A 27,835-nucleotide genomic window follows, 5' to 3' on the forward strand; every position below is an offset into this window, starting at 1 on the left:
AGGCAAAACAATGTAAAAAGAAGCTTGGCTGTGAAAGGAAGATGGCAAACTATGAATAGTGATGCCGGGCTGTATCACTGTGGAATTTAATGCACACATATATACCTCTCTCATCTTTTCACCAAACATCTCAAAAGAGCACACTATATCCACTTATTTTTAATGTCCTCTTTCTGTCCCATAAGCACAGGCTTTACAGTCAAACAGAGCTGGGTCAAGCCACAATTCTACCACTTACAAGCACATATTAATTACTACTCACCTGGACCTGACCAAGTATAATACCAAATTTTTAAAAAATAATAATAATAATACATATATATCTTTTAGCTTGTGCTGAAAGAAAAAAACCACTTGCTATCCAGAAATAATGACTGGTAAATTGTTTATGTATCCAGACTAACTGACTTATTTTTCTATTGCTGTCTCTTCCCACTTTTGAGATAGGGGAAACTCAGCGTGCAAATCGTTTCGTAATCTCTTTTTAACACATAATAACGTACAGTGAATGTTTTCCTAAGATGTATTGCTTAGTCAACCCACAGTATTCTCAATTCTACAGATGTTATATAGTTTATTTTCCACCAATTTTATTTTGATGACTATTTAGACTGCTGCCAGTATTTACTGTTATATACAATACTGTAATCAGGATCTTCATATAGATTTGTCCATACTTCTGATTAATTCCATTGGATAAATTCCTACAGAAAGAATCAGCAAGTCTAAGAAATATAAAATAAAACTCTGGGGGTAAACAGCCAATATGCTTTCTAGAAAGCTTATATTAATTTATACTTTTACCAGCAGTAACTTCATGTCTCTTATCAAACATCTACCTAGTTTTCTTGTACTTTTAAAATTAGCCTTCCTTGTAACAGATGAATTATTGAACAGATTTAAGCTGCCTAAGATAAGGGGCATTTTACCTATTTTTGTATCCCTTATGGTGTCTGTCTGGTACAATGCCTGGTACTTTGTAGGTACTAAACAATTTATTTTTGGATATTTATGTTTTGTCTAACTACTTATTAGTATTCTTACTGATTTATAATTTTAAAGCTTTTAAAAGTATTCTTAGAATGGTATTTATCTGCAAATAATGACCATTTTGTTTTTTTAAAACATTTTAAAACTCACCCTTCCTTTTTCTTTTTAAGAGACAGGGTCTTGCTGTTACTCAGACTGGCCTAAACCCCTGGGATCAAGCAATCCTCAAGTCTCAGTCTCCCAAGTAGCTGTGATTACAGATGCATGCCGCTATGCCTCAAACTCTCTTATTATTTCCTAACAACTTGGTAACTGCAGGTAACTTTGTTTTATCTCTGGTTAGAAAGTGTAATATGTAAGATACCAGCTCATTAAAATCGATTAAGCCTTACTTTATGATTTAGCATATAATCAATTTTTTTCTACTGTTTTACTGAAAAGAATATAAATTCTCTAATTACTGGGCTTATAATTCCAAAGATGACTATTAGATGAAACTTGTTCATGGTTAAAATATTCTGTAACTTTACTGACTTTATAGCTGCTTGACCTACCAATAATTGAGAAATAGGTTGCAATCTCCTCCTATAAGGAAGGATTTTTCAGTTTTTCCCTAATAAAAAATTACACAAATTTCACTTAATCTACTTTGAGGATGTTTTATTAGGCTCATACAAGTTTAGAATGGTTATATCTTCCTGGTAAAATGAACCCTTTATCATAGATAATAGCCTTCTCTATTGCTAATAATGCATTGTTTCTTTAAGTTTATAATGTTTGATATTAATTCTGTTATGCCAACATTCTTTTGGTATTTGCCTTGTATATTTTTTCCTTTGTACTATTTCAACCTTATGTAGACATGTTACTTATTAAAAGCATATAACTTAATTTTATTTATATCTAATCTTGTAATATCTTAACTGCTGAGTTTATTTCATTAACATATATTATAATTATTATATGCCTGGATTTCTTCCCACCATCTTAGTTCTTAATTTCTGCTCATTCCACTTTTTCCTATGCTTCTTGCCCCTTTTTGGATTGAATTTATGTTTGTCCCCCTTTTTCTGTCTCTCCTTGTTTGTGATTTATACTATTTTCAGACTTATTTTTAAAATTTTACTATGTACATTTAGCTTTTCAAAGTCTAAAGTTAATTATATCTTAATATCCTACCTCTCCCCTGAAATTAAAAAAAAACAAACCTCTCTAGAATACTTCAATTCTAGAATTCCCCTTAGTCCTGATTTACATGCTGTTAGTAGATATTTTAGTTCTATCATTTTTAAACAGCCTCTTAAATATAAAATCATTATTTTATACAGTCTATCTTATTTATTCACCATTGCTTTCTGCATCTCATAATAGCCTCCTTACATCTCAGACTTTCTGGATTCATTTTCCTTTTCCTAAAATATACCCTTTAGAGGTTCCTTTACTGTGGATATCTCACAGTGGTAAATTCTCTCAGTTTTTGCTCATCTCTGCAAGTTTTTATTTCATCTTTGTTGTTTAAATATTCTATTTTTTCCTGAGTACACAATTCCAGGTTGCCGGTCGTTTTCTCTTAACATTTAGAAAATATTATTCTGCTGCCTTTCAGCTTCTGCTGCTGCTATTGAGAAACCTGCTGTCGTCATAATTGCCAATCCTTTGTAGGTGGCTTCTTTTAAGATCTTCTTTTTGCCTTTAGTGATCGGTAGTTCCATTATGATCTATCTTGATGTGGACTTCTTTTTATGTATTCTGCTTGCATTTAATCTTTTTCCTCTTATCTACTGTCAGCCTGAAGCCAAGCCCCTCTAATTTCTTCAGGTCGCCATTTGTGTCACTCTCCTCCTCTCCGTGCTCCACCTATATATCTGGAGTTTGCTAAGCTTTTTCTTGCCTTGGGACTTTTGTTCTGCTCTTCTGTTTGCCTAAAAGCTGGAAAAAACCTTCTCACTACTCTTAGCCTACAAACTCCAACTCCTGTAGATCTCAGTTTAACATCAATTCCTTACAGCGGCTTTCCTTGATTGTGCTCTTCCCTAAATTTCTATAATAGTTTCCCTCTGTTACAGAGCATCGTTTTTTCCCTTGCTCAGTCTTTATCCTATTGCAATCACATTAATATATTCATGTGATATTTGTTAATGTCTGGTTTTCCCCATTTGTCTGTAAACTACACTGGAGCAATGGCTGTGTCTGGCTTTACTCATTACTCTATACTCAAAATCTAACATAGTGCCTGAGACAGTAGGCTTTCAATAAATTTTTGTTGAATAAACAAATGACCAATGGAAATCCAACTCCCTTTAGATGGCATGTAACAGCACTTCTAGATCTAACCCCTGCCTCCTCTGCAGCCTCATCTCCCATCTTACCCCATTCCCATCTCACACATTCTACTGGAAAACAATGCTCTTTCCTGCCTCTGTGACTTTGCATTTGCTATTTAGTCCCATTTCCTTAAAAAGGTACTCCTTTAGCCTGCAAACTCCTTATTCAGCAAAGAAACCTACTTCCTGAAGCCTTCCTTTAGGAGATTTGCCCATCCCTGGGCACAGTTGTCCTGCCCTTCCCTGCAGCCCTGGCATCTCAATCACAGCCTCACCCTAGTGAATCCTAATGGATGCCATCTGCCTCTTGTGGATGACAGAAACTCTAGAGTCTACAGCCCTGTGTATCCTAGACATTCAAAGAATGCCTGGGGAAAGGGGACTAGAAAGGCCATGCAGGGCAGAATAACTGAGGGTGCCAGGTCTTTGAGAAGATAAGAAGAAATGGGTTCACAAGAATAAGTAAAAGAATTAGTCTCATCAGAGCAAATGTTTTCAGAAAAACAAGGAAATTGAGTGGGGTGGAGGAGATGAAAATGGGTGAACTATGATGGGAAAAGGAGGAAGTTGAGGCAGTAGCTTCACGTTCCTAGTAAAATGTGAGAAACAAATCTTTTGAGAGACACAAGGGTGAAGGGTTGAGACAGTAACAGACAGAACAGCTACAGCGTTCAGTGTGTAAGTCCCAACAGCTGACTACTAGCTAACGTAAAAGCTTCCTTAAACAAATTCATTACCAGTCACACTTTATCAAACCAAACCGAGGATGCATTAGTAAGTTTAAGTCCACTGTCCCAGCTCTCTGATTCCAGAGAACAAATCTAATCTAAGTGGTTACATCCTTTTAAAGGTCAGGCATTTCACATTCACTCATTTAAGAAAATCTTTGATTTAAAATATTATATACGAAAGCATACTAAAAAAGTTGAGTGCTTGTATTTTTATTATAACACGTATTTTGTTACACACAGTTCTTATATTGAGCTGTCTTTTCACAGAAAGAAAAAGACTGAATGGTCCTTAAAAACAGGGTCATGTGTTACTAGCTTCTGTGTTAATCTGTACCGTTTTGCAAAACACCTTGCACAAAGGTGGTATTCAAATAGTTTTTTCATGAAATTAATTAAGTGAATAAGGCTCTTAGACATCCTAGATCAGGCGTCCCCAAACTTTTTACACAGGGGGCCAGTTCACTGTCCCTCAGACCGTTGGAGGGCTGCCACATACTGTGCTCCTCTCACTGACCACCAATGAAAGAGGTGCCCCTTCCTGAAGTGCGGCAGGGGGCCGGATAAATGGCCTCAGGGGGCTGCATGCAGACCGCGGGCTGGGCCATAGTTTGGGGACGACGCCTGTCCTAGATTTTGGAAGGGGAATTTACAAATGTTTTTGAAATAACACAAATGTGGATATTCTCGGGAAGAGGAATAGAAAATGGAAAAGAGAAACTAGAGCAGTGAGAGGTAAGAATTATCCAAAAATATTCTTGGTTGATTACACTAGTGGATTCAGTGGGTATTTCAAATTTTCACAAGATTTTTTTTTTTTTTTTTTTTGAGACAGAGTTTTGCTCTGTCGCCCAGGCTGGAGAGCAGTGGCACGATCTTGACTGACTGCAAGCTCTACCTCCAGAGTTTGAGCAATTCTCCTGCCTCAGCCTCCTGAGTAGCTGCAATTACAGGCACGAGCCACCACACCTAGCTATTTTTGTATTTTTAGTAGAGATGGGGTTTCGCCACGTTAGCCAGGCTGATCTCTCGAACTCCTGACCTCAGGTGATCTACCTACTTTGGCCTCCCCAAATGCTGGAATTACAGGCATGAGCCACTGTACCCAACCTAAAATAATAAATTTTAAGTTAAATTTTGCACCCTACTCTAAGAACAAGAATTGGAACATAGTCTATCCTACTCAACTTATCCTACTTAAGCTCTCTGAACTTCCCTGATCTATAAAATGGGCATAAAAAAACAGTATTATCTTACACAGATTTTAAAAAGACTAAATGGAAATAATACGAATCTAAGCACCATGCCAGGCAAGAGTAAGCACTAACCAAAATTAGTTATAATTCCCAGGAAACTGCAATCTAAAATGTTAGAGATACAATATTACTCAGACCAGTGGTTCTTACAGTGTGGTCTGTAGCTCTCGGAAAGTCCCTGAAACTCTTTTAGGGAGTCCATAGGTCAAAACTATTTATATGACATTATTTGTCTTTTCCACTAGGATAACATTTGCACTAATGGTGCAAAAGCAATGGTAGGTAAGGCTGCTGGGACCATAGCATGAATTGCAGTAACGGCATCAAACTGTGCTAGTAGTAGTATATTCTTCACTATACATTTGTACAGTTTTTTAAAAGTTTCATTTAATCTTCATAAAGCAGTAAAGATTATCAATTTTATTAAATCCCAGCCCTTGAGTGCATGCCTTTTAATATCCTGTGCGATGAAACTGGCAGTATGTATAAAACACCTGTTCAAGCTCTGTTCCTTTTGGAAAAAGAAATACAAAAAAATAAAAGAAAATAAAGAAAAATAAACAAAGTACTTGGTCCATATACCTAAGTAGATGGCTGTCTAAAAAATGCACTTGTGAGCTGCCTACATTGTTGAGTTGAACTAGTCTTGATCCATGGAACAACATTTTTACTTGAAAGATCCACAGACAAATTACGGCTATTCAGACTTGGCTATTTGGCAGACATTTTCTCAAAAGAGAGTATGAAGAAAAATAATTGTCAGTATTTGGTGCCAATATTAAAATTTGAGCTTTCAAGTAAAAATTAGAATTATGGAAAATGTATATCTGCCACCATGAGTCTGACAACTTTCCAATGCTTAAAAATTTTTATGAAATTGGTAGTGATATTAACATAGTTTAAATACTGCAAAATAAAATGTGATTTGAGAAATCTGTGTAACTCAGTGAACTGGTATTTTCTAAATGACCCATGTTAGAAAACTGTGCATGGCTTAAAGATCCAGTAAAAATGTATAACAGATCAATGGATTTTAATCTGTTAACAGAGTATGAATGTTCACTAATACAGGTTCAGATTCCACAATGCAACTAATTTTTCTTTAAAAAGGCAGAGCATAGTGGCTCACACCTGTAATTCCAGCACTTTGAGAGACCGAGGCGGGCAGATCACAAGGTCAGGAAATCAACATGGTGAAACCCTGTCTCTACTAAAAATACAAAAAATTAGCTGGGCATGGTGGCATATGCCTATAATCCCAGTTACTCAGAAGGCTGAGGCAGGAGAATCACTTGAAGCAGAGAGTCAGAGGTGGCAGTGAGCCAAGACTGCGCCACTGCACTCCAGCCTGGGCAACAGAGTGAGACTCGGCCTAAAAAAAACAAAAAAAAAAACAAGTCAACTTGTCAAATTCACAGTAGTACAAAATATCCACAATTAGCTGGAAAGATCATTAATGTACTCCTCATTTTTCCAACTATATATCTGTATCTGTGAGGCTGGATTTCCTCATGTACTTCAACCAAAACAACATATCACAATAGGCTGAATCCAGAAGCAGCTATGAGAAACCAGCTGTCTTCTAATAAAGAGATTCACAAATATGTAAAATCACGCCTATCTTCTCACTCAATTTTGGGGTTGGAAAATACGGTTACTTTTCATTTAAAAAAATGTTATATAAACAAGAAGTTATATTATTTTTAATGAATAAACAAGTAAATTTATCAGTTTTAATTTCTAATCAGGTAAATATTGACAGATAAAACTTAACGTAAAACAAACATCCTTTGAGGTTCTCAATAATTTTTAAGAATTATGAAACCGTGAGACCAAAATGTTTGTGAATTGCCATCTTAGATGATCCACTGTTTCTGTTCACAAAGTTCAAAAATAATCTACCCTATACACCAGGCGTCCCCAAACTACGGCCCGCGGGCCGCATGCGGCCCCCTGAGGCCATTTATCCAGCCTCCCCTGCCACACTTCAAAAAGGGGCACCTCTTTCATTGGTGGTCAGTGAGAGGAGCACAGTATGTGGCGGCCCTCCAACGGTCTGAGGGACAGTGAACTGGCCCCCTGTGTAAAAAGTTTGGGGATGCCTGCTATACACAGTACACTGTAGTTCTACAGTACTGTGAAGGCATTTGGACAGTTAGAACACAAAGTAGATGATCCAGATATCAAATTTGAACCTGGCGGAAATATTTTGGGATATCCTAGTATGTGATCTCCTATAAAGTAACAATGTGCTCCTGGTTTTTAAGGTAGGTCATTAGAAGGCTCTTTAGGCACATGCCAGGTATTGAGGAAAAGAAAAATCTGGCACAGAGTACACACGAAAATAGCTCCTATACCATTCTATACCATTTTGCCTCCCTTCCCCCTAAAACTTGCTTTCAAATGAACCGAGATAAGACACCATTGAAATTATCAATTCAAATTAAGATAAGAAAAATCTTATAAGAAATCCTGTAGGAAAGTAAATAAATGTGGAAGGCTGCCTAGAGAATCAGATTTTTCTCTAGAAGGTTTCTGGCTCCGTGTGAACCTTCTTCCACCCTGCCCTAAATAAAAAGACCACACAAAAACAAATTTCCAATGCACGTGGGGCTTCTCTGTTCCCCAAAGGCTTCGATTCAACTAATAAATGACATTAACACTGGAAATGGCTCTGGATGCCAAGGCCAGCCTTAGAAATCACCTTGACTGCCGACTGAGAATCCCTGGGAGGGATGTAGGTGTGGTAATAACAAAAATTCAAAAAAGTAAGCATTTTCTGATGTTTTGATAATGTTAGTCTGTGCCAAGCACTGTTTTAAGCATTTTATGTAATCTTTTTTTTTTTTTTTTTTTGAGACAAAGTCTCACTCTGTCGCCCAGGCTGGAGTGCAGTGGTGTGATCGCAGCTCACTGCAGCCTTGACCTCCTCAGGCTCAGGTGATCCTTCCACCTCAGCCTCTTGAGCAGCTGAGGCTACAGGCGTATGCCTTCATGCCTGGCTAATTTTGTTTTTTTTGGTAGAAATAAGAGTTTCTATCACTCCGTTGCTCAGGCTAGTCTTGCACTCCTGGGCTCAAGCGATCCACTCACCTCCGCCTTTCAAAGTGTTAGAATTACAGGCATGAGCCACCATGCCCAGCCAAAATTAAGATTAATAACCCTATGAAATTGGTAAAGTTTTCGTCCTCATTTCGTCCTGGTATTCACTATAACTGCACCGCATCACGTTTGAAACTTGCATTCAAAAATACCATCCTTCCTGCCTCTTATCCTGGAAAACACAAAGGAACCAGTGAGACCCACAAAAACTAGATCGTTGCTATCAACACCCATTATCCAAGTAACTCAGTGGCTACCAGACTAGCCTGGTTCAGGGCACGCTGCCTGTAGTCCCAGCTACCTGGGAGGCTGAAGCAGAAGGATCCCTGGACCCCAGGAGACTGAGATCAGCCTGAGTAGAGTAAGATACCCATCATAAATGTCAGAGTAAAAGCCTGATACTTTTTCCTACAACAAATTCCTCTTTCAAGAGATTAACTTGCTATTTAAGAGAGAGAGAGAGAGAGAGAGAGAATATTAAAATGTTCCTTACAATAAGAACTCAAAGGAATCAAAATGAATCAAACTTGTGAGGATGCTTTTAGGTACCTCTCGATTAAAACAAAGAAGCATTCCAGAAATATACCTGTTGGAGCCATCTTTCATATGGACTTTGGCGTAAAGAACATCCACCATGCCAGGATCATCATTCATGTATTCTATCCCTGCCATCTCCACTTCTAGGGGTTTACCCCCAGAAATGTCACTGCAAAGAAGAAAACATTAAGATATTTAAAACTGTTTAAGCTAAGAGGGCTATTATATTTTGAAACATGGTTAATATAGTCAAATATGTATGTTACTTACATTATGTACAAAAACATAGTAGTGTTTTTCCCTAACATTATCTAATTCCCCTTCTAATTTGAAAATTAATAAATTCTCAATCCACGCAAATTGGAAAACACTGGAAGCTACTTCCAATATCACACTATATTTATCCCAATACCAGTTTATTAGCACTGTCTCACAGAGAAAGCCAAGTGATGACAGTTCTGATCCATAGACATTTACTATGTTGGCTCATCTCTCAGGGCCCCAACTCTACTATTTCCACAAGTTATGAAGAGCATTTCACTCATATACCAAAGGTGGAGGTGTATACTGGTATCACATTTTTACTTACTTTTTGTTGTTGTTTTGAGACAGAGTTTTGCTTGTTGCCCAAGATAAAGTGCAATGGCATGATCTCAGCTCACTGCAACCTCCACCTCCTGGGTTCAAGTGATTCTCCTGCCTCAGCCTCCTGAGTAGCTGGGATTACAGGTGCACACCACCACACCCAGCTAATTTTTGTATTTTTAGTAGAAATGGGGTTTCACCATATTTGCCAGAGTGGTCTTGAACTCCCTAGCTCAGGTGATCCTCCCGCCTCAGCCCTGCAAAGTGCTGCGATTACAGGTATGAGCCACTGTGCCCAGCCTGATATCACATCTTTAAGAGCAATATGTCAATATTTATGAGAAGGCTTCATTAATAAAAACCCTTTCCCCAAAGAATTCCATTTCCAGGAGCCCATCCTAACTAAACAATTACAAATTCAGTTACATGTAAACTTGTATAACTGTTGATAAAGCAAAGTTCTCCTTTACAGAAGAACTCCAAAACTAATAAATGCAGAAGGAACAATGAAATTATATCCCTGCAACCCTTGATAACTTAATGGATCTTGACAATGATCACCAATGGCTGCTAAAACTTGGGCAAAAGGCTAGGGGAAATATAAAGAGACCTCTTTAAAGAGGAGCTCTATAAATAACAGTCATGATAACCACACCTGAACTCACTGACTAAGCTGAGTATTAACAAAAAAAGAAACAACTAGACAATATGTGCCTCTTCGTATGATGCAATAATATACTCATATTCATGAGAAATAATTTATGCATAGGGTTTTTTTTGGGTTTTCTTCGTAGACAGGGCCTTACTTTGTCACCCAGGCTGGAGTATAGTGGCATGATCTTGGCTCACTGCAACCTTCACCTCCCAGGTTCAAGTGATCCTCGTGCCTCAGCTTTCTAAAGAGCTGGGATTACAAACATGTGCCACCATGTCCAGCTAATTTTTATACTTTTAGTAGAGACTGGGTTTTCCCATGTTACCCAGGCTAGTCCCGAACCTGGCCTCCCAAAGTGCTAAGATTACAGGTGTGAGCCACTGCACCTGGCCTAGGCATAGGGTTGTGTGTTTTTTTGTTTGTTTGTTTGTTTTTTTAAGAGACGGAGTTTCGCTCTTGTTACCCAGGCTGGAGTGCAATGGCGCGATCTCGGCTCACCGCAACCACTGCCTCCTGGGTTCAGGCAATTCTCCTGCCTCAGCCTCCGGAGTAGCTGGGATTACAGGCACGCGCCACCTGCCCAGCTAATTCTTTGTATTTTTAGTAGAGACGGGGTTTCACCATGTTAACCAGGATGGTCTTGATCTCTTGACCTCGTGATCCACCTGCCTCGTCCTCCCAAAGTGTTGGGATTACAGGCGTGAGCCACCACGCCCGGCCCAGGAGTAGGGTTTTAAATGAGGCATAAAGTTTTGTTTGGAGCACCAAATGACTGGCAACAGAATAAAAGTCAAATAGCATGGTAATGATTAGACTATAATATTATGTATGACCAATAAATAAACTATACATATGACTAAGGAAGCTTTTAGGTACTGATATAAAATGGTATATCAAACTGATATAAAAATATTTCCAAGTTTTAAAAAAGGTCCACAACGCCGGGCGCGGTGGCTCAAGCCTGTAATCCCAGCACTTTGGGAGGCCGAGGCGGGTGGATCACGAGGTCGAGAGATCGAGACCATCCTGGTCAACATGGTGAAACCCCGTCTCTACTAAAAATACAAAAAAATAGCTGGGCATGGTGGTGCGTGCCTGTAATCCCAGCTACTCAGGAGGCTGAGGCAGGAGAATTGCCTGAACCCAGGAGGCGGAGGTTGCGGTGAGCCGAGATCGCGCCATTGCACTCCAGCCTGGGTAACAAGAGCGAAACTCTGTCTCAAAAAAAAAAAAAAAAAAAAAAAAAAGGTCCACAACAATGTGCACACTATGCTACTTGTACAAAATATAGAGGTGAGAAAAATATATATCTGTGAGATATATATATTATATATATTATATAGATGTATAAACATAGGTACATATATATATATATGTGTGTATATATATATATATATGTTTGTTTATACATCTATAAAATTCCTGAAAGGATACAGAGAGAAAGTGGTACACTGCTTGCCTTAGAGAGGAAAGCAGGTAGTTGATGAATCTCAGTGGTAGGGAAACTGCACCGCGTATCCTTTGCACCCTTAAGTTTTTGAACTATATAAATGTATTATCCATTAACAAGTTAAAATTTTTTTAATATGCAAAATAAATGAAACACAAAAGTGTACATATTGAATAACTACTTATAGGACATTAAAAAGCAAACCATCAAGCCTGTAATCCCAGCACTTTGGGAGGCCGAGGCGGGTGGATCACGAGGTCGAGAGATCGAGACCATCCTGGTCAACATGGTGAAACCCCGTCTCTACTAAAAATACAAAAAATTAGCTGGGCATGGTGGCGCGTGCCTGTAATCCCAGCTACTCAGGAGGCTGAGGCAGAAGAATTGCCTGAGCCCAGGAGGCGGAGGTTGCGGTGAGCCGAGATCGCGCCATTGCACTCCAGCCTGGGTAACAAGAGCGAAACTCCGTCTCAAAAAAAAAAAAAAAAAAGCAAACCAACCAAATCTATGGTGATAGAAATCAGAAGACAGGCTGCTTCTAGGAGAAGTGAATTCACTGGAAAAAGGCATGAGGGAACCTCGGGGGTGATGGCAGTGTTCCATGTCTTGATTGGGGTGAGGTTGCACAGGCACAGACATTTGTCAAAGCTCAAACTACACATCAGAGCTGTGCATTTTTACTGTAAGTAAATTATACCTCAAAGGAAAAACACACATATATGCATCCAAAGTATTAATGGTAATTATTTTTAAGTGGTAAGATTACAAGTGATATTTTATTTTTGTTTATCTGTAATTCCTGGCTGTCCTAAAATTAACATTTCCCTTTGTGTTAAGTAAAGCCCCACCATTCTGTTTTCTTCCTGAATTCCTTATTAAAGAAATCTGTACTGCAATCAGTAAAGGCGCTGTTGCGCCATGCTGAAACCCCATTAAAAATCAGCTCACTGCACAGCCTTCTCCAAACCCCAGGAAGAGAGACACTTTCTCTATGTTATCCACATCTACATCCTGAAAACCTGACACCATGCCTTATACAGAATGGGTGTTCAATGTATCTCTGGTAAACATTTAATAGATGTTTTCAGGGTGAAGCTGTTCTGGACAATTTTGAGAAGAATGTGGTCACATGCTGATATATTAAATAATGTGGATATTTGTCCTTGCCCAAATCTCCTGTTGAATTGTAACCCCTAATGTTGGAGGTGGGGCCTAGTGGGACATGTTGGGATCATGGGGGCAGATCTCCTGTCAATGGCTTGGGTCATTCCCGTGGTGATAAATGAGCTCTCACTCTGAGTTCACACAAAATCTAGTTGTTTCAGTGTGTGGCAACTCCACCGCCACTCTCTGTTGCTTGTTCCTGCTTTTGCCATGTGCCATGCCTGATCCCCTTTACGTTCTGACATAATTGAAGCTTCCTGAGGCCTCCCTAAAAGCCAAGCATGCTTCTTGCAATGGCTGCAGAACCATGAGCCAATTACACCTCCTTTCTTCATAAGCTACCCAGTCTCGGGTATTTCTTTACAGCAATAATGAAAGAACAGCATAATACACATGCTACATTGTCACTAAGTTAAAATGTGGTACTGCCTTAAAACAGAAGTTGGAATTAGATGGGATACCAAGAACAAAAAATAAAAATAAAAAAAGATACAATTCAACAGGATCCAAAGCCTGCTTTATGAGCAGAAACACACTCTTTCAACCTACCCCTAAGGTTTATCAAGAGGGAGATTAAAAAGCAGGATAAAAATCCAATGGTTTGCCGGATAAATACTCTGTCTTGGCCAAACAATTACATCTGGGACACCAGTAAGCAAATTACTTTCCAACCGATGACATGTGAGGCAATAATTAGGCATTCATATTTGCTCATGGGTATTTTCTCTCTTCTTTCTAGTCCCTTTTAAACTTCTCTGGTTTGACGTCAGGCCTGCTGGGAACACTGAGGCACAGGAGGGTGCTACTGGAACTGAAGAGCTGCACATCTGTCAGACTCCGGACTCAGAGCGAGTGCATGGTCTGTGTCCTACATCTCACAAAGAAAAGTCACCAGGGACACAGCCAGAGCATCTGAATTTACTAAACACTGAATAATTAATTCACAATCTATAGAGCTACATGAGCCTTTCACTGAAAAATTGAAACAAAAATCCTGTTTTTGGTCTCATCACATCCTTCATATTAAAACACTACCCCAAAATTTATAACAAATACTCAACAACTCATTGTTCAAAACCCACTTATGAGTGAGAACATGCAGCATTTGGTTTTCTGTTCTTGTGTCAGTTGGCTGAGAATGGGGTCTGTTGGGGGGTGGGGGGGCTAGAAAAGGGATAGCAGGGGGTGGGGAGATTGGGGAGGGATAACATTAGGAGAAATACCTGATGTAGATGACGGGGGGATGGATGCAGCAAACCACCATGGCATGTGTATACCTATGTAACAATCCTGCACGATCTACATATGTACCCTAGAACTTAAAGCATAATAAAAAATAAATACTCAACTACTCATTTCCTTAATATAACACCACAGTTTTAATCAAATTCCAATATAGCCACATCTATTTTAATACTCCAATTTTAAAAACCATCAAATTAAACTACAGCAAACTATGTACAGATCTATTCATTTTTCAGTGTTTTCCTTTTCATGTTTTAATTTCAGATCACTATACTATAAAGGGTTCAGGTTAGAAATGCCATTATTTACTGACATTTTTTCTAAGTATACCAAGCACAAAGACTAAGGTCAAACAGCAAGAAAAAATGAGATGATTCAATTTGACTGACTGACTTAGCAGAGCTTTAATAGAAGCACCCTTTTTGTTTTTTTAAGAAGCAGTCTCTTCTCAGAAGTAAATCAATTTTGCACTTCTTACTTTTCACTTTTTAAACAAATGTATGTGACGAGGGAAATTAGGAGAAGAAGGTTGGGGAAGCTTGCTTTATTTTACTCGCTGGTTTCACATCTTCCCAGCTTTTTAAAAAGAGCATCTTTAAACAAATTTTTGCATGCACTGCAGATTTTTGGCAGGGAAACTTTGTCCTATTTCAAAAGCTTTGCTGAATTTGAAAAACTACAATTACTGTTTTCATACTGTCATGTCAAAAATTCTGAGGAACTATTAAGATTGCTCTTTATTCCCCAGGCACACTAACTCTGACATGCTTAAAGGGCTCAGATTTGGCATTCAGTCACAAAAGGCACCAAGAGACATAAAAGGGAAGAACCCGGCTAAATCTTCACATAGCTTAGGATAAAGCTTCAGTGATTAAAAACCTGTGACCTGATTTTCATAAGGTAAAAAGAACAAATACTTCTCTAAACAAATATTTTATCTACCTTTAAATTTTTTCTTAGCAGGATTATCCCAATGGCACCCAAGAAAACTCAGCAGCTTTCAGTTTAGTTTAGCAAAAAGTAAACTGGGAATAAGTTCAAGTATCAGAACTGATCTTTACACCAGGCAAAACTGCTCTGCTTTGTAAAATAAAGCATAACATTTTCCTTTATACAAGGAAAATGGCAAGTAACTAATGACAAACACCAAATTATTTCGAATTTTAGGTAAGATCTAGAGAAAACAGGTATGTCCATTACTGAGCAAAGAATAAGACAAGAAGTGTTCTTTGCTCACTGAGATGCAGAAAAGAATAGACTGCAAATCTTATCAGCTTATGAACTTGCTCAAGAAAAACATCTTGTCTTTGAACAATTTGTGGAAAAGGATAACAGGCCCATAAAGTGTTTATATTACACAGTTTCACATAAAACATAACTAGAGAAAAATTGTAGATCCTTTTATCTTGTTCTACCCAATGAACCAGGTAAGCCATTCCTACAAGGCCATGTTAGAATAGCACAGGGCCTGCCTACAATAATGGAATAAAAGAACTATTTGAGTGAATTGGCTTTCAAATTTCTCTCCTGTAAATCTTACATAAAAGGAAGAAAGTAAAGGTAAACAGGGGAAGATACGGTTCTTTGAAATAAAGCTGTTATGTCAGATGTATGTATAAATTAAAATTTTACAGTAAAAAAGAGTAACAACTCTGCCCTCAGAATAGTAATGCTTTCCCTGGGTCAAAACAGATTGCTTAGACTGCTTCTAGTATCCTTGCTGAACTGGCTAGGCATGGCAGCTCACTCCTGCCATGCCCAGCCAGGGAGTGGCCGAGGCAGGAGGGTTGCTGGAGACCAGAAGTTTGACACCACCCTAGGCAACAGAGCAAGACCCCATCCCTACAAAAAAAAAATTTTTTATATAAAAAGTTTAAATTTTTTAAAATTCTTGCTGAATCAAATAAAATTATTTGCTTTTATTTTTTTTAAGTCAGTGTTTCTGAAATATAATGAAGACTTTCCTAGAGAATCATGTTACAGTGTTTGAGTTACTGTGATAGACAGGATAATGACCCCCAAAGATGATGTCCCACTCTTTGGAATTTATAAATATGCTATCTTACATGGCAAAGAGACTTTTGTAGATGTGATTAAGGTTAAGGAATCTGACATGACAGGTTATCCTGGATTACCTGAGTGGGCTCCATCAAATCACATGAGTCCTTCCCATGTCATCCAGCCTCTAGTTCAAAAATAAGTCTGTAATGCCAAAAAGATGCCAGGCCAGGTAGACCACCCATTTCCATCCCTGAGGATACTCACTTAATGAATTCCTCTTTACACTGCTGTAACATCTCACATGTCTGCTGGATCTCCTCCTCACTCAAAAGCACCAACATCCCAATAGTTAGATGAAGCTTTTTAGGATTCTGGAAAATGCTGCTGTCAACCCCATGATCCTGTTATCAAAGGAAGAAAAACAAGAAACTCAGCCCATACAAAGGCAAATGGCAAGAATAAAACAGAGTCCCCAGAAATAAACCAACACATCTACAGCCAAGTGATTTTCCACAAGATGCCAAGATCATTCAACAGAGAAAGTCTCCTCAATAAATGATGCTGGAACAATAAAATACTCACATGCAAAAGAATGAAGATATATTACTACCTCCTATCATATACACAAATTAACGCAAAATGGATCATGACCTGGAATTTGGCAATGGATTCTCAGATATGACACCAAAAAACATGGATGACAAAAGAAAAAAATAAACCGGACTTCATCAAATTAAAAGACTTTTGTGCATCATAGGACACTATTAGGAAAGTGAAAAGAAAACTACAGAATGGCAGAAATATTTGCAAGTAATTTATCTCATAAGGGTCTAGTATCCAGAATATATAAAGCATTCTTCCAAATCAACAACGAAAAGACAATCTAATTTTTTGCTATTATAATGTTCTGGGGTACATATGCAGAACATTCAGGTTTGTTACATAGGTATACATGTGCCATGGTGGTTTGCTGCACCCCATCAACCCGTCATCTACATTAGGTATTTCTCCTAATGCTGTCCCTCCCCTAGTCTCCCACCCCCAACAGGCCCCAGTGTGTGATATTCCCCTCGCTGTGTCCATGGGTTCTCACTGTTCAACTCCCACTTATGAGTGAGAACATTCGGTGTTTGGTTTTCTGTTCTTGTGTTACTTTGTTGAGAATGATGGTTTCCAGCTTCATCCATGTCCCTGCAAAAGACATGAACTCATCCTTTTTTATGACTGCATTATATTCCATGGTGTATATGTGCCAGTCTATATTTGATGGGCATTTGGGTTGGTTCCAAGTCTTTGCTATTGTGAACAGTGCCACAATAAACATACATGTGAATGTGTCTTTATAGCAGAATTATTTATAATCCTTTGGGTATATACCCAAATGGTATTGCTGGGTCAAATGGTATTTCTAGTTCCAGATCCTTGAGGAATTGCCACACTGTCTTCCACAATGGTTGAACTAATTTACACTTCCACCAACAGTGTAAAAGTGTTTCTGTTTCTCCACTATCCTCTCTTATCATCTGTTGTTTCCTGACTTCTTAATGACTGCCATTCTAACTGGTGTGAGATGGTATCTCAATGTGGTTTTGATTTGCCTTTCTCTAATGACCAGTGATGATGAGCTTTTTTTTGTATGTTTGATGGCTGCATAAATGTCTTCTTTTGAGCAGTGTCTGTTCCTATCCTTTGTCCACTTTTTGATGAGTTGTTTTTTTCTTGTAAATTTGTTTAAGTTTTTTGTAGATTCAGATATTAGCCCTTAAGATAATCTATTTTTTTTTTATTTTTTAAGAAACTAGATCTTGCTCTGTTGCCCAGGCTGGACTGCAGTGGCACAATCACAGTTCACTATAACCTCAAACTCCTGAACTCAAGCAATCCTCCTGCCTCAGCCTCCTGCATAGCTGGGATTATGGGCGTGAGCCACAGAATCCAGTTGAACCTGATTTTAAAATGGGAAAAGGCACCGGGCACGGTGGTTCACGCCTGTAATCCCAACATTTTGGGAGGCTGAGGCAGGCAGATCACTTGATGTCAGGAGTTCAAGACCAGCCAAACCAACATGGTGAAACCCCATCTCCACTAAAAATATAAAAAGTAGCTGGGTATGGTGGCAGGCACCCGTAATCCCAGCTACTCAGGAGGCTGAGACAGAAGAATTGCTTAAACCTGGGAAGCAGAGGTTGCAGTGAGCCAAGATCACACCATTCCACTCCAGCCTGGGCGACAAAGTGAGACTCTGTCTCAAAAACAACAACAACAACAACAACAACAGGAAAAAGGCTTCAATAGACCTTTCTCCAAAGAAGAAATACAAATGGCTAACAAACAGAACTGGCTAACAAGCACATAAGCATCATTAGTCACTTAGGGAAATGCAAATCAAAACCACTATAAGGTACCATTTCACACCCACTAAACTATCTATAATCAAAATAACGGAAAATGACAAGTGCTGGTGAGGATATGTAGAAATTGGAACCCTCGTATATTGTTGCTAGGAAGGTAAAATGACTCAGCCACTGTGAAAAACAGTTTGGCAGTTCCTCAAAAAGTTAAACATAGAATCACCATATGACCCAGCAATTCTACTCCTAGGTGTATGCCCAAGAGAACTGAAAAAGAGACTCAAATACATGTATATGCATGCTTCCAGAAGCACTACTCACAATAGCCAAAAGATGGAAATAATCCAAACGTCCATCAACAGATGAATGGATGAACAAACTGTGGTATATACACACAGTGGAATATTATTCAGCTACAATAAAGAAATTCTGGCTGGGCACAGTGGCTCTTGACTGTAATCCCAGCACTTTGGGAGGCTGAGGCAGGCAGATCACCTGACATCAAGAGTTCAAAACCAACCTGGCCAATATGGTGAAATCCTGTCTCTACTAAAAATATATAAATTAGCCAGGTGTGGTGGGCATCTGTAATCCCAGCTACTCAGGAGGCTGAGGCAAGGAGAATTGCTTGAACCCAGGAGGCAGAGGTTGCAGTGAGCTGAGATCGTGTCACTGCACTCCAGCCAGGGTGATAAGAGCGAGACTCCATCTCAAAAAAAAAAAAAAAGGAATTCTGATATATGCCACACCACCACGGATGAATCTTAAAAACATTATGCTAAGTAAAAGCAGCCATACACAAAATGTCACATGTTGTATGACTCCTGCTGTAGTCTGGGTATTTGACTCTCCAAATCTCATGGTGAAATTGGATCCTCAATGCCTAAGGTGAGGCTTAATGGGAGGTGTTTGGGTCACAGGGGCAGATCTCTCATGAAAAGTGTAGTAGTAGAGTGAAAACTTACTCATTACTGCCAGGACAACAGTGTTGAGAACTTGAGAACTTCATTCATTTTTTTTTTTGAAATGGAGTCTCACTCTTGTCACCCAGACTGGAGTGCAGCGACACCATCTCAGCTCACTGCAACCTCCGCCTCCCAGGTTCAAGCAATTCTCCCTGCCTCAGCCTCCCAAGTAGCTGGGATTACAGATGCCCACCACCATTCCTGGCTAATTTATATATTTTTCGTAGAGATGGGGTTTCACTCTACTACTACAGCTGATTATTATAATAAAAAGAGAGCCTGACACCTCCCCTTGCACTCCTACTTGCTCTCTTGCCATGTGATCTCTGCACACACCAGCTCCTCTTCACCTTCCACTGTGAGTGGAAGCAGCCTGAAGCCCTCATCAGAAGCAGATAACTGACACCATGCTTCTTGTACAGCCTGCAGAACTGTGAGCCAAATAAACCCTTTTTCCTTATAAATTACCCAGCTTCAGGTATTCCTTTATGGCAACACTGGACGGAGTGAGACAATTCCATTTATATGATATATCTAGGACAGGTATCATCCACAGAGACAGAACATAAACCGGTGGTTATCAGGGGCTGGGGAGGTGTGAGTGAAGAGCAACTACTTAATAGGTATGGGGCTTCCTTTTGGGGTGATGAAAATGCTAGAAAACGAGAGCGAGCTGGTAGCTGCACAATACAAAGGTACTAAATGCCACTGAACTGTTCATTTTTAAATGGTTAATTTTGTTACATAAATTTATAAAAACTTAAAAAAAAAAGAAAAAGAAAAAGAAATGATAGCCTGGGAATGGCGTGTTCCAGAAAAAACAGAATGTCATCTAAATGTAGGTTCTAAAAATACCTTTTATTTTTATCAGCTTTGTTAGATCAGGAGCAACTGGGTCTCTTATGTACTTCCCCAAGGAGCAATATACTCTATAAAAACATACTGCTGTTTCCACCATAGTGGACACTCTGGTATTTTCAGGTAAAATACTTGGTGTTGAAAATAAATTCTTCCATGCAAAGAGATGACTGAAAAATGAATCAGGAGAATATCCAGACACTGGAAATGTCACATCAAATATGGTCAACTTTTTCTGGAATCATCATTCCTTGCACTTTAAAACTTTCGGCAGGTGGATCACCTGAGGTCAGTGTGAGACCAGCCTGGCCAACATGGTGAAACGTTGTCTCTACTAAAAATACAAAAATTAGCCTGGCATAGTGGTGTGTGCCTGTAATCTGAGCTGCTCACAAGGCTGAGGCAGAATTGCTTGAACCCAGGAGGCGGAAGGTGCAGTAAGCTGAGATTGTGCCACTGCACTCCAGCCTAGGAGATGGAATGAGACTTCATCTCAAAAAAAGAAAAAAAAAAATTAGGAAGCACAAAAAGTAAATATACCTCATAAATCCCTTTCTAAAAAATTGAGGTGAAATTCACATAATATAAAATTAACCCTTTTAAAGTGTACAATTCAGCAGTATTTATATTTAGTGTATTTACTGTTGTGCAACCACCAGCATTTTTTAATAGCAAAACATTTTTATCATCTGATAAAAGCATTCCATACCCATTTATTTACTTAATTTATTTTTATTTTTATTTTTGAGATGGAGTCTTGCTCTATCGTCCAGGCTGGAGTGCAATGGCACAATCTTGGCTTGCTGGAACCTCTGCCTCCCAGTTCAAGCAATTATCCTGCCTCAGCCCCCTGAGTAGCTGGCATTACAGGCGCCTGCCACCACGCCTGGCTAATTTTTGGAATTTCTGTAGATGGGGTTTTGCCAGGTTGGCCAGGCTGGTCTCGAACTCCTGACCTCAGGTGATACACCCACTTTGGCCTCCCAAAGTGCTGGGAATATAGGCATGAGCCACCATGTCTGACCCCCATACCCATTTAAATAAATAATCACTCCTCTTTCTCCATGCCCCATCCCCTAGTGATCTCTAATTTGCTTTTATCTCTTCTGGATATAATATATAGAAAGAATCATACAATATAAGACCTCTGTGACCAGCTTCTTTTATTTAGCATCATGTTTTCAAGGTTCACCAAGCTGTAGCATTATCACGGCTTCATTCCTTTTCAGAGTCTAATAAAATTCTAGTGTATGTATGTACATACCAAAATTTGCTTATTACTATAACTACTGATGAAGATTTCTGGTTTTTTGCACTTTTGCTATTATGAATAATGCTGCTGTAAACATCTGTGTACACATTTCTGTGCTGACATATATTTTCTGTTATTCTGGGTATATACCCAGAGGATAACTGTTGGGTCACAAGGCAAATCTATGTTTAACTTTTTGAGAAACCACCAAACCATTCTCTGCGTTGGCAGAACTAACAAACATTCCCAGCAGCAATGTATAAAGGTTCCTGTTTCTCCACTTCTTCACTGACACTTCCTTTTTAAAAAAATTATAGTGATCCTAGTGGGTATAAAGTTGGATGTGCATTTCACTAATGATCAATGATGATGGCATCTTTTCAAGTGCTTTTTGGACATTTGTATATCTTCTTTGGAGAAATGTCTACTAAAATCTTTTGCCCATTTAAAAATTGTCTTTTTGTTGTTGAGTTGTAAGAATTCTTTATAAATTATTGATACTATACCCATATCAGACCATGAATCCCTTTTAAAGGAAAGTAGGTCTCAATTCATTAATTTCATTCTGCTAATGAAAACAAGAAAGAAAAAGCTGAAGCTCTTCTATTCCAACGGGAATGAAACAAGAATCCTATCTTTGAATTGCAAGTTCTTATTGTATAATCAGGTCACTGGACTAATAAAATGCCCCAAAGGCAGAGAAATGTATTTTTATCAAATGTGAATAGATTACATACGTTCTTGGTTTGCCTAAGGCTTACTGCCTAATACTTGCCTTGGCAACAGTAGTTAGTTGATTATTCATTTTCTAAGTGTTAACGGAGCTTGTGCTATTTTTATATCTGATGAAGAGTTTTGTGATTCCACACATTAACCCAAACTGCCTCATTTAATGAAAGTGATTTTAAGGAACACTCAGCTTTAAATGTGTCAAGGAAGGCTAAGTGCAAGTCTTACCAACCTGGCTACTCTAACCTACGGCACAACTTGCCATGCTAGAAAAAGCATGCAAAGAAAGCCCCTCAAATGATTTTAATATGCACAAAGTACAGTTGAGAACTGTTCCCCAGCAATAACAGTAATATCTGTTGGGCCCTTGCTCTGCTCCAAACATTTTCTATGCAATGTACAGATAAATATCTTATGAGGGAAGCACTATTATCATCCATACTTTACAGATGAGGAAACTGAGGCACTGAGAAATTAAACCACTTTCCCAAGATAACTTTGCTAGGAAGAGATGAGGTCAAAATTCAAACCCAGGCAGTCGGGTCCCAAAGCCCATACTTTTGATCAATGTTATATGCATAGCCTTCCTAGTAATAGTTGCCCAAAGAAGGCCAGGACCATAGGACCCCACCCAGAGGCAAACCCTTACGCATTTCAACACAGCTCACTCAATAAATCATTAACTCAGATCTGAGAATAAAGGGAATCTCATAATTATATGAAAGGAAAGTGGTTTTAACATTTGCCTTTTCTAGCCAGGCACAGTGGCTCATGCTTGAAATCTCAGCACTTTAGTAAGCCAAAGCAGAAGGATCACTTGAGGCCACGAACTCAAGACTAGCCTGGGCAACAAAGACCAGTTAAGATCAGCCTGGCAAACATGTTTCTTTTCGTAGAGAAAAACAACAACAACAAAAAAACATAATTGAGTTTTATTCTCTACAAAAAACAAAAACAAAAACAAAAAAACAAAAAAAAAAAAACCTGTCTCTTTTTTTAGTTACGACACCTAAAGAATAATCCATAAAAGAAAAAAAAAATGGATAAAGTGAACTTAATCAAAATTTAAAACTTGTGCTTGCTTCAAAAGATACCATCAAGAAAATGAAAAGTTAAGCCACAGAGAAAAATATTTGGAAGAAAAATATTTGCAAATCATGTCTGATAAATATAAACATAAAAAATTCTTAAAGTTCAACAGTAAAAGGATACATAATCTAATTTTAAAATAAGCTAAAGATTTGAACAGATGTTTTCCCAAAGAGGATATACCAATAGCTAATAAGCTTATGAAAACAGGCTCAACATCATTAGTCATTAAAGAAATGGAAATCAAAACCAAAGTAAGCTATCACCCCACACCCATCAGAATTATTATAATCAAAAAGAGAAACAGTAACAAGTATAGACGAGGAAATGGAAAAACTGAGCAGTCACTTTGTAAAATATAAATGTAAATGGCACAGCCACTTTGGAAAACAGTTTGGCAGTTAAACAAAAAATTAAACATAAATTTTTAAAAATTCACACAAAACAATACAACACAGCCATTTTCACTCCTAGGATTCTACCCAACAAAATAAAAACAAAGGTCCACCTAAAGATGTGTACATGACTCTCACAGCAGTATTAAGTGTAACAGCCAAAGAGTAGGAACAATCCACATGTCCACCAACTGGTGAATGAATAAACAAAATGTAGGCTAGCCATATATATGCAATACTACCCGGAAATGAAAAGTAATGAACTACTAACACACACAAAAATATAAACCTCAAAACATTATGCTAAATAAAAGAAGTCAGATGCAAAAGACTATGTATTATATGATTCCATTTATATGAGATATCCAGAAAGGACGAATCTAAAAAGACTGAAAACAGATTATTAGTTGTCTGTGCTGATGAGAGGGACTGCAAACAGGCACAAGGGATCTTTTTAGGGTTATGGGAATGTTCTAAAGCTGGATTGTGATAATGATTGCACAACTCTGTAAATTTATTTAAAAATCACTAAATTGTACACTTAACATGAATTTTATAGTATATAAATTATACCTTAATAAAGCTGTTAAGTAAGTTGTGTCTATGTCTTTTTTTTTCTTCTTCTAATTCAAGGTCTCCTCTCTCACCCAAGCTGGAGGACAGTGGCATGATCATGAATCCTGCAGCCTCAAACTCCTGGCCTCAAGTGATCCTCTCTCCTTAGCCTCCCGAGTGGCTGGGACTACAAGCTCATACCACCACACCCAGCTAATTTTTAATTTTTGTAGAAACGGGGTCTCATTATGTTGCCCAGGCTGGTCACAAACTCTTGGCCTTAAGCAGGCCTCCCACCTGAAGGCACCACACTTGGCCTCAACCTGTAATTTAAAAACACGGTGCGTACATAGAAATCATTGTATATGCCAGGCATGGTGGTTCACACCTGTAATCCCAGCACTTTGGGAGGCTGAGGTGGGAGGACTGCTTGAGCAGGAGTTCAAGACCAGCTGGGCAACAAAGCAAGACTCCAATCTCTTTAAAAAAAAAAAAAAAATAGGCCTGTGGACGCCGCCGAAGAAGCATCGTTAAAGTCTCTCTTCTCCCTGCGATCGTGTCTAAGTCAGAGTCTCCTAAAGAGCCGGAGCAGCTGAGGAAGCTCTTCATTGGAGGGTTGAGCTTTTAAACAACCGATGAGAGCCCTGAGGAGCCATTTTGAGCAATGGGGAACGCTCACAGACTGTGTGGTAATGAGAGATCCAAACACCAAGCGCTCCAGGGGCTTTGGGTTCGTCAGGTATGCAACTGTGGAGGAGGTGGATGCAGCCATGAATGCAAGGCCACACAAAGTGGATGGAAGAGTTGTGGAACCAAAGAGAGCTGTCTCAAGAGAAGATTCTCAAAGACCAGGTGCCCACTTAACTGTGAAAAAAATATTCGTTGGTGGCATTAAAGAAGACACTGAAGAACATCACCTAAGAGATTATTTTGAACAGTATGGAAAAACTGAAGTGATTGAAATCATGACTGACAGAGGCAGTGGCAAGAAAAGGGGCTTTGCCTTTGTAACCTTTGATGACCATGACTCCGTGGATCAGATTGTCATTCAGAAATACCATACTGTGAATGGCCACAACTGTGAAGTTAGGAAAGCCCTGTCAAAGCAAGAGATGGCTAGTGCTTCATCCAGCCAAAGAGGTCAAAGTGGTTCTGGAAACTTTGGTGGTGGTCATGGATGTGGTTTCGGTGGGAATGACAACTTTGGTCGTGGAGGAAACTTCAGTGGTCGTGGTGGCTTTGGTGGCAGCCATGGTGGTGGTGGATATGGTGGCAGTGGGGATGGCTATAATGGATTTGGTAATGATGGAGGCAAATTTTTGGAGGTGGTGGAAGCTACAATGATTTTGGCAGTTACAACAATCAGTCTTCAAATTTTGGACCCATGAAGGGAGGAAACTTTGGAGGCAGAAGCTCTGGCCCCTATGGTGGTGGCGGCCAATACTTTGCCAAACCACGAAACCAAGGTGGCTATGGCGGTTCCAGTAGCAGCAGTAGCTATGGCAGTGGCAGAAGATTTTAATTAGGAAACAAAGCTTAGCAGGAGAGGAGAGCCAGAGAAGTGACAGGGAAGCTACAGGTTACAACAGATTTGTGAACTCAGCCAAGCACGGTGGTGGCAGGGCATAGCTGCTACAAAGAAGACATGATTTAGACAAATACTCATGTGTATGGGCAAAAAACTCGAGGACTGTATTTGTGACTAATTGTATAACAGGTTATTTTAGTTTCTGTTCTGTGGAAAGTGTAAAGCATTCCAACAAAGGGTTTTAATGTAGATTTTTTCTTTTTCTTTTTCTTTTTTTTTTTGCATCCATGCTGTTGATTGCTAAATGTAATAATCTGATCGTGATGCTGAATAAATGTCTTCTCTTTAAAAATAAAAATAAAAAATTTTTAAATAAAAATAAAAATAAAAAAGTAACTTTTAAAAATTGTTTTACAGGAATCTTTGTATATGATAAACATAGTATCCCAAATCTCTCAAATTTTTTTAAAACAAATTATGCTGGGGTAATTGGATAGCCATTTGGAAAAAGAACATAGTTAGTTGTGGCCTGGTGCTTTGGCTTATGCCTGTAACTCTAACATTTTGGGAGGTCAAGGCAGGCAAACTGCCTCAGCTCAGGAGTTCAAGACCAGGCTGTGGAACATGGTAAAACTCCATCTCCAGTTAAAATACAAAAAATTAGCCAGGCATGGGAGTGCACACCTTTAGTCCCAGCTACTCAGGAGGCCGATGCAGAAGAATTGCTTGAACCCAGAAGGCGGAGGTTGCAGTGAGCCGAGATCATGCCACTGCACTCCAGCCTGGGCAACAGAGTGAGACTCCGTCTCCAAAAAAAAAAAAAAATGCAGTTAGTTGTATCCATTCCTTGCAATACACACAGAATAAGCTCCAAATCAGAGACCAAAATGTTAAAAAAAATGAAATTATACAAGTATCAAAAGAAATATTAGTGAATTCCTCTTTAACCTGAATAGGAAAAGACCTTCAACTAATACTAGAAACCAAGATACAGTAAGAGAGAAGACTGATACATTTAACTACTTTGAAATAAAAAACTTGGGAGGCCAAGGCAGGAGAACTGCTTGAAGCCATGTAAGTCTGAGACCAGCTTGGGCAACAACCCCATCTCTACAAAAAGTTAAAACATAAAAAAAAAAAAATAGCTGGTTATGGTGGCACATGCGTACAGTCCTAGCTACTTGAGAGGTCAAAGAGGAAGATGGCTTGAGGCCAGGGGTTGGAGGGTACAGTGAGCTGTGACTGCACCACTGTACTCCTGCCTGAGTGACAGAGTGAGATCCATCTCGAAAAACAAAAAATCAAAATAAAAAACTTTCATACAGCAAAAAAACACCATAAGCAAAGTCAAAAGGAAAACAATACACTAGAAGAAAGTAATTCCCAACACAGATCACAAATACAGGGCTAATATCTCTAATATATAAAGAACCTTTTTTTTTAAGTGACAGGGTCTCACTACAGTACCCAGGTTGGCCTCAAACTGCTAGGCTCATGTAATCCTCCCGCCACAGCCCTCAGAGTAGCTGCAAATATAAGTGTGCACCACTGCACCTGGCTTATAAATAACTTTTAAAAACCAAAGAAAAAACTCAAAAGGCTATTGAACAATAGGCAAAAGACAGACATGTCACAAAATATATAAAAATGACTTGAACATGTGGAAAGACATATAATTTCACTCATTCAAAAAATGCAAATTAAAACTACACTGAATACTATTTCTCACCCATCAATCTGACAAAAATTCAAAAGCTTGACAATACACTCTGTTGGAGATGCTGCAGGGACATGGGCACTTTCATACATTGCTAGCGGAAATGCAAAATAGTACAATCCCTGTGGAGGGAAATTTGGTAATATCTAACAAAACAGTAGATACATAAATAAGTATTTACCATCTGACCCAATGCTCTAGACTGAATTGTGTCCCCCTCAAATTCATATCCTGAAGCCCTTCCACCAAATGTAAATGTATTTGGAGACAGGGCCTTTAGGGGATAAAGTTAAAGGAGGCCATAAGGGTGGGGTCCTAATCCAACAGGACTGGTATCTTCATACAGAAGAAAAAAACAC

General features: G+C 38.8%; 1 protein-coding gene and 1 pseudogene across 7 annotated transcripts in view; one reads left to right on the top strand and one right to left on the bottom strand.

The window, feature by feature from the left end:
• ASCC1 (activating signal cointegrator 1 complex subunit 1) overlaps positions 1 to 27,835 on the bottom strand; it is a 141,882-nt gene that overhangs the window by 56,529 nt on the left and 57,518 nt on the right. For all 7 annotated transcript variants that reach the window (XM_074382365.1, XM_039477869.2, XM_039477868.2 and 4 more), the window contains 2 exons: positions 16,302 to 16,438; positions 8,987 to 9,106 (listed from right to left, as the gene is read on the bottom strand). In XM_074382365.1, coding sequence (XP_074238466.1) covers positions 8,987 to 9,106; positions 16,302 to 16,438 — 257 coding nt within the window. The remainder of the gene's footprint in view (positions 1 to 8,986; positions 9,107 to 16,301; positions 16,439 to 27,835) is intronic.
• On the top strand, positions 19,979 to 25,765 carry LOC120367352 (heterogeneous nuclear ribonucleoprotein A1-like; annotated as a pseudogene).

Source organism: Saimiri boliviensis, chromosome 12, assembly GCF_048565385.1.
Source record: "Saimiri boliviensis isolate mSaiBol1 chromosome 12, mSaiBol1.pri, whole genome shotgun sequence".
Classification (NCBI taxonomy): Eukaryota; Metazoa; Chordata; class Mammalia; order Primates; family Cebidae; genus Saimiri; species Saimiri boliviensis.